General features: G+C 44.1%; 1 protein-coding gene across 6 annotated transcripts in view; it reads left to right on the top strand.

The window, feature by feature from the left end:
- GPR155 (G protein-coupled receptor 155) overlaps positions 1-13773 on the top strand; it is a 1263615-nt gene that overhangs the window by 297845 nt on the left and 951997 nt on the right. For all 6 annotated transcript variants that reach the window (XM_069616249.1, XM_069616248.1, XM_069616250.1 and 3 more), the window contains one exon: positions 7022-7187. In XM_069616249.1, the coding sequence (XP_069472350.1) occupies positions 7022-7187 (166 nt within the window). The remainder of the gene's footprint in view (positions 1-7021; positions 7188-13773) is intronic.

Raw genomic sequence — 13773 nt, 5'->3', positions numbered from 1 at the left:
AATTCCATAAAAAGACAGTTCTAAAAAGCATAGCGTTTTTATGCATCCGTGTTGCATACTGCCAGGAGGAAAATTACGCCCAAGGTAATTGTGGATTTTGGAGACACGGAAGCGTTGGAGTTTTTCAGTCTGCCTGCTTAAATAGGACTCCCGTCTCTTTACATGAACAGTTCCAGTTTCACACCAGATGTTTGTGCAGATTTCTAGAGGTACAGCAGCCTTTCCCGTATATGGAAACGCAACGCCATGACTGCTATAGAACTGAAAGCAGTCCATTTGCCATGACCAGCTCCGTTGGGTTTAAAAGGAATACTAAGGTAAGAGATATGCATTCCAAGGGGTCGTGGTATGCAGTGGAAAGACTGCAAGTGAAGTGGTGATAGGAGAGAGCTACCATGTGAGGAGGGACTCAGCCTGTGACTGGTGTTTGGTTGTTTACCCATCCACTGACCGCCCTGGCCATGCATGTCCCTTTGGCGATTTCCACCCGCTACCTGCCGTTTACTGCCCAAAATACATCGGACTGGGATTTCTTTCAGCTAGCTTTCAAGCAGTAACATCAACGTTTGTTCTGTCAAGGGCCTACAAGTGGTATTCCAAAGCAGCAGTCACAAAAGTAATGGCTACATTCCAGCTGATCATGGCTACTGGTGTAATCTAAATGCCTTGGGCCACTTGCCGACATAAGTGTTGAGAACTACTCCCACCAATATCATACAAATGTGCAGGACTACGACTGGGAATATCTCTAAGGCCCTAAAACCTACTGATCTCACCAGAACATGCTGAACCTGAGAAAACTGACAGCAAGCTTTACACTATTCTTTTTTGCGAAACCACATCGCATGGAGCTCACCAGTGCTGTGGATTTGCTGCCCCGTGAACACATTTGTTGTTAATGCCAATGGAGCAATGGTGGTAACTTTTATCTTTACTGTGGAAGTTGGCTGAGCCCTGCTGAGTGTGGAAATGTGGAGTGGTCATGTTTCAACAAACGTAACCAGACCTTGAAGGGCCATTCCATAACCCTCACGCTGTAAGCCACTGCAATCCTTTGTTTTCACTAGCTGGGCCTTTTACTGAGCTACCTCCTTAACTAAATGGGTCATTTGTAAAGTATAATATTTTGAGTCCAACTAGAGGAAACTGTTTTTGATGAAACATAAAATGCAGTTCTTTAACACCAAAATATTCTATTTTATTATCTTCCTGTTCTGTTAAAATTGTGTGTTTACATTATCGATGTAAACAATACCTGCTTTGTTCACAACCAAGTGATTTATTTACTTCTTCTTAAAAGTTCCCTTTTTAATTTTGTAAATTTCAAGAAACATGCACACTGAGTACTCAAACATCACCCAATCTTTATTAGTTGTATGCCACTTGGTCTTTCAAAACGATGATGTATTGTTTCACATGGTATTCCCCATGTCTGTATAACATTGTATCGAGGCACATTCATTTGGTTATTCCAGATTAATCCAAACACGTTTTGGCTAGTGTTTTGCTTTGACTTTGTAGTGTTCAGCCCCTTAATAGGATCCTCTGTGGCAGTCTTCCTTTGACATCAGAAGCGTCCGTTTATTCTACGTCTGTGTGGTTTTTCCATTACACTTTTTCATGTACATAGGGTTATGTGATATCCATTCTCTAGCTGCCGAATGAGATTAGAATCGAGTTCACATTTTCTTTTTTGATTTAGTTTTGGCTATTAGGTGAAGCTGAAACTGCTTCCTATAAGCTGAAACTATTGTCATGGGATGTGAAGATAGGACGATGTGACGTTAGAAGGGACCGATAGCCTGTGGGTGCCGTTTGGTTATTTACCCATCGTTTGACCGCCACTGGCCATGGTAGTCTATATACAAAAGAGAATGATATCCAAAATGGGATACCCCTGCCCTTCCATACTATAGCGCTGCTAATAACCAGTCAAGAATTAGTGAGAAGAATTTGATTCTACAAATCTAAAGGAGTTTACACAACATACCAAATAAAGTCTTTGAAGCTTCATAGAAAAGTCTTTGACGTTTGTATTTTCCTAACCTTTTTCTTTTAATCTGGACAAAGCAAAGAAGAAACTCAACGCGTTTCGGGAAATGGATACCCTTCATCATGACTGATAAACCTGTCAAACGGGCAAACCACAAAATGATTTCTCTCAAAAGGAAATATGATCTAGTAACATTCACTTGCATAATGGCGTTAACAATTAACAGTTATCCATATGTTTAACATCCTTAATGTGGTCATAACAAGGATTTCAAGTATTAGTATGTGGCATATATTAATATTTAAAAGTAAAGCTCAAAAAGGCTGATAAATTATTGGTACTAAAGGAAAGAAAGAGATCAATGTGTCCCTGAAGCCACATTTTGGGCAAAGAATCCGAATCCTCATCGTACTCTGGTAAAAGGTTTACCACACAGCCCATTTCTGAGATTGAGAAGGATTATGTCACTACCATAAACCTTTGAGATAGAGTGTGAATCATTGGCAGAGAGATACAAATCTAGGGGTTACGCAGTTGCAACAATATGAGAGCACGCTTGAAGACATCTGACATCCAAAGATATGATATCTTGAAAACAAGAACGAGAGATGCAAGCAATCCTTTGCCCCACATTTCATGTTATTCCACCCAGAGTTCACACATTTCGAGAATGCGCTAAAAAAAGGGCGAATCTGCTACAGATTGACCCACAGTTATCTCAACTCTTTCCAACGCCTCCTATGAAAGCTTATAATAAAAGGGACAGAATTTCTGGGATAAATTGATCCAAGTACAAGGCTCATTTAACCCTCAAAGATCATTGGGCAAAAGGAAGACTGGAACTTTTCCATCTCTAAATTGCAATAACTGTAACAATGTAATCCAAGGTAAATCCAAAGTGCATCCATACACTGGAAAGCAAAATGAGACCAAAATTATGCAACACATCGAATGTGATCTATGCAATCAAATGCCCTTGCAGCCTATTATATGTAGGGCAAACCACAAGAAGAGCATGTGAATGATGGATAGAGCAGGAATTGAATGATGCAAACACGCAAACCAAAAATCAACCGTGGCCAGACACTTCATGGGGAAATAGTGTAACATAGCTCAAATGAGATTTCTGGTTTTAGAGGTTATAAAATAAAACCCACAAGGGGTGGAGATGCAGTCAAGAAATCCTGACAGAAAGGTACTGGATTGATTTGCTGGATACCCTATCTCCTAAGGCAATTAGGATTTCTCTTTACATTGTTACATCTAATTTGCGATCTATAAAACACCCTCTTCCTTGTATTTATAGACTTGGATATTAGGCAACCATACAATTCGTTGATATTAATTAACTTTCCTTTAGAGCACACACATTTGGGTTACTTTCCAAATAGCCATCATTGTGGTTGACTTTTGATTGTGTGCTTGCTATATATACCATAATTGACATCTCAAATTATTTTCTATATCTATAGGCAATACGCAAACTGTTATGTTTTGTGTTTCCCTGTTTATATTCATGCTTATTGCCTTTCTACAAGCTCCTAAATCTAGAGTGCCTTTTTTTAGATTTGGATTTAATCTAATCTCAGATATGGGTTTCCCTTTGAATTATTACTTTAATTTAGTTTCTTCTAGATATCTACTTTTTGCAATGTAACAAACACCTTTTGATAGTAATACTGTTTTTTGATATTTTATTATAATACCAAACACGCTGGTCATAACCCAGATTGTAATAGAAGGTGCATTGGTCATAATTCAGATTGTAAGTGTGACATATAGAAATATTTGGCTTAAGCTATTTTTTACTTCTTAAGTGTGTTTTTTTTAATATTGGGTTTCTTTTTTGGGGATTTATCACAATCACAGAAACAGTCTTTCTGTTTTCCATCTCCGTATGTTCACTTGGGGAACAGTAATATGTGTAGGTCTAAATGTCCTCATTGGCAAACTAGACGGCCTCTTTTGACTATGGGTGTCTTCACGGTAACGTCATCACGTTCTAACAGGATAAGATCATCACGCTACAGCATAATGGCAGCCATCTCTGGTTATATAACTAGTATAAGTTAACACAAGCAAGTGCAGACACCACTTTCTCAGGCACTGGAGGTCTTCTGCTCTCAATCCTTGGTGAGTTTTATACCAACATCCTCTATATTTAGAGTCTTGATTTGTCTTCACTCTGTTCATGCTTAGCCATGCCAGTTCTATTTACTTTATTACTGTATTAGCTTGCCTTTTTTGGGGAGGTTGGGGGGGGGTGAGATTGTGGCTTCGACCATTTCACATTGATTTGGATCCTTTTTCAAAAGCGTGACTTTAGGTACACGTTGATCTGTCCTTCATTTTGATACCTATAATTTATCAAACTTTTGGGACTTAACTTTTTTCAATCGTTTAAATTTTATAGAAATTTCCAGCATAAAGACAAGTAGCCCAGCAATATCCGTCAAGCCGTGTGAAGATTAATAGTGTACAGTTGCATACATTGCCAAATGCCTGACGAACTCCAATTACTTGGACAAAAATGAAATTCAACCAAGCAACAATAAACAAAATAAAATGCACCTCAGTAAGTAACATTTGAAATAAAGCATAACTAGTGTTCCAATCCCATTCAGATAACATATCATATTCTAGATTATAACAATGAGAACGACGACCTATCATGTGGCCTGGAATGAATCCCTGGTTGGTCATTTTGACTGATAGTTAATGAAAGGACCCCATTCTTCTAAAAATGCTGACGTTTCATCCCCAACAGCGGCCTCTATCTTGGACATTGCCACCCCAAACCATCATTTTGCTCACCATTCTCGGATATCTGGAGTGGTGGGGGACTTCAATTTCTGCGACTATCACCCGCACACCAACTAGGAACTACCACCTGCACCACAACTAGGAAGTGCGTGATCAATTTAGAGGATTAGGCTGTCAATGTGTACTCTCCCCCAGCATCCACATCTCCCAACTGCACAACTGAGACATCAGCCAGCAGGTCCACTACACTAATTTGTTTACTTTGTGCCAAAACCTCTTTCCAGTAAGACCGGATGAGGGTACATGACCATCAGACATGGGAAAATTACCCAGGGTTAGGGGCACATCTCCAGCATCGTGAGGGCACCTACGGGTTCTTGTTATGCAACCCCTCAGGAGTGAGGTACCATCTATACATTATCTTGAAACTAGTCTGCTTCAGCTGCAATAATTGACCCAATCTCTCTAGTCCCCCTTATATGCAATGGCTGAAACTCCCAATGTTTTTCCTCTGTGGGATTTCCCTGGGCCTTACTTTTAAATATTTATTTATGCCACATAAGGGTAACAGTCTTACTTTTATGCTTGACATCCTTGTTATGACCCCATTAAGGGTGTTATATGGATACCTGTTATTTCTTGGCCTAGACAATTGTTAACACTACGTTATGCAGGTGAATGTTACTATGTCGGATATTTCCCTTCGAGAGAATTCATTTTGATGTTTGCCTTTCTGTTGTTCAACACATTTAAAGTTATCACTCCTCCTGATGAAAGGTATCTATTTCCCAAAATGTGTTAAGTTTCTTCCTTGCTTTTTAAAAGAAAAAGGATATGAAAACACAGACGTCAAAGACTTTTCTATGAACCTTCAAAGATTTGATTTCTTATGTTGTGTAAAATCATTTTAGATTTGTAGAATCAAGTTCTTCTCACAAATTTTTGACTGGTTATTACCAACGCTAGTGTGTGCAGGGACAGGGGTTGCCCTTTTTGGATATCATTCTCTTTTTCATATTACTTCCACAGCCTGGGCACGGCTGTATTACCTCCCCTGCACCTACACATTTTGGATATTTTTTTTACTACGTTTATTAATTACTATTTATCATTTAGTGTGCACTTGTAGTTCCATTTAGTTTTGCATGGTAGTCCTTCGAGCCATTTTAACACCCATTTCCTGCCCACCCTCTGCCCCAGCCAAAACACATCCCACTGTGATCCCTTTGTGCAAACTCTGTCAAGCAGCAGTACCAGATTTTTATTTGGTGAAGGGCCTGCCAGCGTTATGTGGGGGTTGTTGTATCTGTAAGAGTTGTCGGTCTTGAGTTGACAGTGGGAATTATAAGAAAAAAGCACTGTCCTATAACACAATCACAGTGTATTTAATTGAAACAAAAGCAAGCGTTTCAGCTAATTTGCATACATGCAGTACATTACTGTGTGGCTCTGATCTGGAGATGGACGTCCGTTTAGACTTCTAGGTGGCACTGTGAATGTGTGGATTTTTGCCTGGCCTGGCCTATTCCACTATCACAGTGCAAGTAGAAGGGGTTATTTATTGCTTTTTCAAAACCTCAATATTGATCATGAGTGTTAGTTCAGCACTAGCGTAATAAAAATGTCTTAACCAGGTGTGCCTGTTGGCACGTGATTTATATGTTGTATGTGTGCCATTAGACCTTTTAATAACGAGCATCTGAAGTCCGATTAGCAAGTATTGGCAAAGCCAGACACTTTGGCTTGTTTATAGGCATTTGCCAGGCACTGCTACAATATGCTTGAGTACTCACAACATTTTCCAGCTGTTGCAGTTTTATGGCTAGGTAATACCATTATCACAGTGCCTGGCCAATGCCTACACAAAAGCCAAACTGTTGCCTTTGCCAATGGTTGTTTAAAGTTGGCAGGCCGTTCCTGACGCTTTGACATTGAAGGGGTCCCCAGCAAATGTCACTTAACGTTTCCCTTAACGAATAATATGCAAAGTAACTTTTACTTGGTCTCATCAGCTTACCGTATTAACGTGTCAACTAAAAGGTTTTCCGTAAGAGCAATTTTGCGAACTTGGACCAGCTGTAGCCATAGTCCTCGCAACCCATATATTGTTGTTCTCAGAAGTTAGCTCCTTGGCAGTATCCTTATTAAAACCTGCAAATGGGGGGTCAGCTAGGTCTTGTGGGTGTTTGCTTGCCTTAAATACACCAGTTAAGTATTTGGGCTGTGGAAAGTAACTAACGCTGTCTTGATGTGCTTCTCTTTCAGGCTGGTACTGCCACTTATCTGCAGGGAGATGGTGGAGCTGCTCGATAAGAGCAGCAGTTTGGCGAATCATACCTCCTTAGTAAACTATGCATTTCTCTATGGAGTCTTCCCAGCGGCGCCTGGAGTGGCCATTTTTGCAAACCATTTCAACATGGAAGTTCAGCTTGTAGGTATCTAATAACAAATGTTAGCAATCCTATTCCATTTAACACGTATAAATGCTCTTTTGCAAGAACTATGTTCTGAAGGTATTTCCTATGCATAAGTATCCATTAGGTCGGGGACGGGTTTACCTTTGTGCCATATATAATAAATATATATATATATATATATATATATATATATATATATATATATATATATATATATATATATATATATATATATATATATATATATATATATATATATATTATAATACATTTCTGAGGCTTGTGGAATCTGCTTAGATCACATGCTGTGCATAGGCCGACATCTAGTGGAAGCTGCAGAGTATTAGTTTGTTTTTCGAAACTCGAAAATGGGCGTCGACACAGGGCGTGCCAGTAATACCATCCCTAGTGTGACGTCCACTGTACCCATGATCCCTCACGCGTCTAGGACCCTCAGATTGTTTTTTTCCGCCATACTTGTCGCAAGCATCCTGCGGAGTTCCCTGGCTTTAGCCATAATTTTTCAAAATAACATAATATTTTCTTCCATCCCCACGTCGAGGCACTGAAGTTCGAAGCTTGACGCCGGCCCGGAGAAGAAAACAACCGTTGAGAGCTGCACGACAGACTTTGGGCCTTGGAAGGCCTCTGGCCTCGGCCCAGGCCTTGGAAGGCCTCTGCCCTACAATTAGGGAGATTGGGGGGGGGTGGTACATGATCTACATTTATTTTATATATATATTCCTACACACACTAGCCCGCTGCCACAGGGAGCATATGGAGGGTACCCCTTTCCAATTTTGCTCCAAGTGCAACTGCAAGTACCCATGGGTTGACAGACACACCACCAGTAACCTCTGCTTGCCGAGGGACCACCCCAAGGCGAACTGCAGAGCGTGTAGCCGGTTCAAGGCTAAGACTCTAAAGGACCGTTCGACCAAACGTTGGGCCCACCACGCCAGGCAATGAAATGAGAGGCCATGGAAGCAGAGGCCGCTTTCAGTGATTGCAGCGATGCCGTACTATCGGACGGCGAGGGCAACGTGGCGTCGAAAGACAGCCAAGCGCAAGTCCTCCACCTCGGAAGGTTGTCCGGCAGGGCAGCTATGGGGACCACACCCGGCGACACCAGCGCTACCCACACCACTTTCACTAAACACCCGAAGTCCAACCGAGACTCGACGCACGTGTCGGAGTTCTCGGAAAGAGGCACACAGAGAACGGTCCACCGAATCAGTGTCCTCTGTGTGTTCTCGGTCAAGATCACCACATGACACCAGGCAACCATCCACTGTTGCCAAGAGTGCCTCGCTCACTAAAGTAATGGAGGTACGATCGTCAGAAGACGAAGCCGACCACCATCCCCAGGCCGCACTCCAGGAGTTGGCATCAGCAGACCGCGCAGCGGCTGCTCCCATGCCCTGACGTCCTCTCTCTAAGGAAAGGGACACTTCCCCCGAATCTCGACGCCAGACATCGAAAAGCTCTGAGAAGGTGAAAACACCTGGGAAGCACTCTTCCACTCACGGGGAGGGAGGGAAACAGCAGAAGAAACACTCTCAGCCTTCATCTGCACCACAGAAACATACAGTTCAGTATTCTGTTAAACTAACCAAGACCCCTGCACAAGCCCATAGGTCCAGTCAGGATATAGCAGGGAACCCCTAAAGCAGGATTACCTAAAGGGTAATCCCCAGCTCCAAAGAATGGTCCAGTGAGGATATAGACAGAGTTATGTCTAGAATGTCATCCCTAGCAGACTTCTATGCCAAGAATCCAGATCATTGCCTCTCCTACACCCCTGACGGGGCTACTCCCTCAGGGTCTAGGGACCCGCATCCCCCTAGTAAGAAACCTCGAGTTGAGGCACCAACGCAAAGTTGGTCTTCTGACCCTTTCTACATACAGCCATACTCTCAGTATAATGAGGATCCGCTACAGGATAAGGATCCAGAATTGGTAACGTTGGATAACCAAACTGGGGTGGACTACTATGGGGATGAGGAGGACGAAGATGACACAGAAGTCTACAGAGTAGACTCCCCAGTAGGCAAGGAACCTCCGGTTACCGACTCTCCAGTCGATAACAAACCTCTCCTAACTGAGGTTTTGTCTAGAGCGGCAGAACACTTCCGCATAGACACTTGGGGAGCACAGGAGGAGAGGGACTTTGCCGAGGAACTAGTGGGAGAAAAGAGACCCATTGCCCAGGCCATCCCTATTCTCAAATCTATACAGAGGAGAATTTATCCTTCCCTTCTCAATCCGGACCTCACCAGGGCAGTAAACCCCAGGATCGAAAAGTTGTTCAGGGCAGCTCAGTCAGACCTGCTGTACATAAGGGGACAACTGAGACCAGACTCCCAAGTAGTGACTAATACCTGAAAGAGGTCGGGAATGCCCCTATCATCGCCTGAGACTCCCCCCGACAAGGAGAGCAAGAAGATCTACGGGTTGGGAAGGAAGGTAGCCTCCACTTCCGCCTACCAGGCAAGGATTGCCAACTCCACCACTCAGCTGGCGAGTTACAACTGCCACCAGTGGGAACAAGTTGCTGCACTCATCGACTCCGCACCGGAACCTTTAAAAAGCCAGTTGGCATAGGTTGCATCGGAGGGGAGAGCCGTGTCCAGTTGCATCCTTAAGGCAACCTTTGATGCCGCGGATAACGCCGGTAGGCTGATAGCAGAGAGCACTGTTATTAAGAGGCATGCTTGATTAAGACAGTCATGGTTTAAACCCGAGACACAAGCATCCTTAATAGACAAGACGGTGGAGCCCAATCTTCTGTTTGGCAAGGCGGTAGAGGACGCATTAAAAAATGCCAAAGATGAGTACGAGACTCTGAAATCCCTGGGACAGTTAACCAACAAACCCACTAATCGAAGAGGGAATGGCAATTTCGTCACCCACTGGGCCAAAATTCACAAAGAGGCTCCAACTATTCTCATGGGCAGGGTACACCATGGGGTAACAACCAGCAGTCTACCCAGAATTACAACAGGGGAAACAAGAGGGGTTGTGGTAAGGGTAGAGGCAGCCCCAGCAGAGGCGGCACGCCTCCCTCAAAACAGTGACGCCGCGATCAGGGTCCCTTCTCACGCATCTCCAGTAGGGGGACGCATTACCAACTTCACCCAAGCTTGGGAAGGGATCACATCAGACCGATGGGTGCTGTCCACAGTATCCACAGGATACTGCATAGAACTGTTAGAGCGTCCCCAAAAATATCCTCCACGTCAAAAAGTACATTCCTTAGACCACTAGAAGATCCTCCTCGAGGAGATTGTCAATCTTCTAGCAAAGGACGCGATAGAACTCGTCCCGGGACATCAGGTAAACAAGGGTATTTATTCCACTTACTTCCTTGTGCCAAAAAAAGATTTGACAATGCGCCCAGTATTGGACTTATGCCCTGCAAACAAGTCTGTCAAGCCCCAAAAATTTTGCATGACTACACTCCAGGTGGTAAACCCCCTCCTAAAAAAGGGGATTACATGGCAACATTGGACATGAAAGATGCCTATTTTCATATTTCCATGTTCCCAGCGCACAGAAGGTTCTTGCGCTTCAAGGTGGAAAGTCAGCACTACCAGTTCAAGGTACTGCCCTTCGGGATAGCCTCGGCTCCAAGGGTATTCACCAAGGTACTGGCGGTGGTGGCGGCACACCTACGCAGAGAGGCAATCCCAGTGTACCCTTACCTGGATGACTGGCTCATCACGGGGGAGACCCCAGTAATTTGCAGATCAAACATTCAGAAAACTATCGACCTCCTCTTCGAATTGGGTTTCTCCATAAACGAGAAAAAATCAAGTTTGGTGCCAAGCACCTCCAAACAGTTCCTAGGAGCTGTCCTAAACACGCAAGAGGGGTTGGCCTTTCCATCAGAGGAAAGAATTCGGAATATACTGCTGCAAATTCCTCTATATCAGGCTGGTCGGCAGATAACGGTGCGCAAAGCGATGCGTTTGCTAGACATGATGGCGTCCTGTATTTACCTGGTCCCCTCACGCGCGCCTGTGCATGCGCCCCATGCAACAATTGTTGGCGAACAGTAGTCTCAGGCAAGTGGTCAGTGGGACGATCTAGTGGTCATTTCGCCAACACTTGTACAAAGTCTTCACTGGTGGACAAGAGAACCTGTCAAAGGGGAAACCCTTTTACGATCCCAAGGTACAGGCTGTAGTCACAACAGACGCATCCCTGGCAGGGTTGGGAGCACACCTTCTTCACCACACAGCTCAGGGTCTCTGGTCTCACACAGAATCATATCCATCTGCTAGAGCTTCTGGCAGTATTCAGAGTGCTTCAAGCGTTCGAGCCCCACCTGTTGAATCTGTCAGTACAGATCTTGAGAGATAGCACAACAGCAATGTTTTACCTAAACAAGCGGGGAGGGACTCGTTCGCCAAATCTGTCCAAGCTTGCCAAGAAAATTTGGATATGGGCACTCGGGAGGAACATCTACCTGTCATCTCAACATGTTCCAGGGGATCTCAATTCACTAGCGGACGCTTTGAGAAGAGATCCCCTCCCTGGAGAACACGAATGGTGTCTACACAGAAAAGTCGTAGAAGACATCTTCTCACAGTGGGGTTTCCCCACTACAGACCTATTCGCTACAAGCGAAAACAGAGAATGCCCAGGATTCGCATCCAGATTCCCGCAGCCAGACTCCAAGGGGAACGCCCTGTGGATGAACTGGTCAGGGATGTTTGCGTACGCTTTTCCACCAACCCCTCATCAGGAAGGTTGTCAACAAGATGCACAGGGAATCTTATGATGCTCATCCTAGTTGCTCCCATGTGGGCGAGGCAACCGTGGTTCCCCACACTTACGTAGACCAGCGGTGTGCAAACCCATCAGACTCCCGTGCTGGTACAACCTACTGTCCCAGCACCAAGGTCAAACAGTGCATCCTCAACCCAACTCAATGAACCTGGCAGCATGGCTCCTGAGGTCATAGAGTTTGGACATCTCAATTTACCTCAGAGATGTATGGACATCCTAAAGGAATCTAGGTAGCCAAACACGAGGCACTGCTACTTTGACAAATGGAAAAGATGTATTATCTGGTGCCAGAATAAACAAATCAACCCTGTTGATTGCACTCCTTCCACTATTGTCCCATACTTGCTCCACCTGCTGGATGCAGGGTTGGTATTTAACTCACTGAAAGCGTACCTGGCGGCTCTGTCAGCATACACCAACTCCCATAACAAGGTGTTGTGGTTAAAGCCTTCATGGATGGGGTAAAGAGACTCAACCCTCCAATTTCAAACCCACCACCAGGATGGGACCTTAATGTGGTGCTTGCTAAACTCATGGGCCCCCCTTTTGAGCCCATGCATAAATGCAGTCTCAAACACCTGACATATAAAACTGCCTTCTTAGTAGCCATTACATCGATAAGAAGGGTCAGTGAAATTCAGGCTCTGTCAGTGCAGGATCCTTTCTTTACTGTCCATAAAGATAAACTGGTTTTACGAACACACCCTAGGTTTTCACCTAAGTTTATTTCTAAATTCCACGTTAACCAGTCCATTGAGCTTCTGGGTTTCTTCCAAGAACCCAAGAGCTCTGCTGAGGTGAAACTACACACCCTAGATGTGCGTAGGGTGGTCCTATACTATGTAGACCAGACCAGACCGCTAAATAAAACAGACCAGCTGTTTGTCTCCGTAGCTACAGGCAGAGAGGGAGATTGCGTCTCTAAAGGTGCCATCTCTAAGTGGATTATAAATTGTATTCAGCTGTGTTACTCCCTTTCTGAAAAAACTCTGCCTTTCACGCCAAGAGCCCACTCTACAAGAGGCATTGGGGCCACTCTGGCTTTCATTGCAAATGTACCCCTTGACACCATTTGCAAAGCAGCTACTTGGACCTCTATTCACACCTTTACTCAGCACTACTGCATTGACACTCATTGCAAGACAGATACTCAAGTGGGATAAGCGGTTCTAAGACATTTATTTGCTCATGACCCTTCTCACATCCCACCTCCTTCTTCTAACACTGCTCGCTAATCTATGTGCAGCATGTGATCTAAGCAGATTCCACAAGCCTCAGAAGGGATACATTACTCACCGTAATCATATTTCTGATGCTTGGATCTGCTTAGATTCACATGCTGTGCATAGGCCGACATCTAGTGGAAGCTGCGGAGTATTAGTTTGTTTTTCGAAACTCAGAAAAAATGGGCGTCGACACAGGGCGTGCCAGTAATACCATCCCTAGTGTGACGTCCACTGTACCCATGATCCCTCACGCGTGTAGGACCCTCAGATTGTTTTTTTCCGCCATACTTGTCGGAAGCATTGTTGCAGAGTTCCCTGGCTTTGAGCCATTTTGCTAAAAATCATATTTAATTCCCCATTCTTTCACTCCCACATCGAGATCCGAAGATCGAGGTCGGTCCGAAGAACAAAACAACTGTCGAGACTGCAACGACAGACTTTGGGCCTCGGAAGGCCTCTGGCCTCGGCCCTGCAACTAGAGAGAGTGGGGGGTGGAAACATACTCACACTCATTATTTCCTACATACACTAGCCCACTGCCATAAGGTGACATATGGAGAGTACTCCATTTAAATTTTAC

The sequence above is a fragment of the Ambystoma mexicanum genome, chromosome 9, assembly GCF_040938575.1.
Source record: "Ambystoma mexicanum isolate Mex_15411 chromosome 9, UKY_AmexF1_1, whole genome shotgun sequence".
Lineage (NCBI taxonomy): Eukaryota > Metazoa > Chordata > Amphibia > Caudata > Ambystomatidae > Ambystoma > Ambystoma mexicanum.
This window is presented reverse-complemented; position numbering and strand designations above follow the sequence as displayed.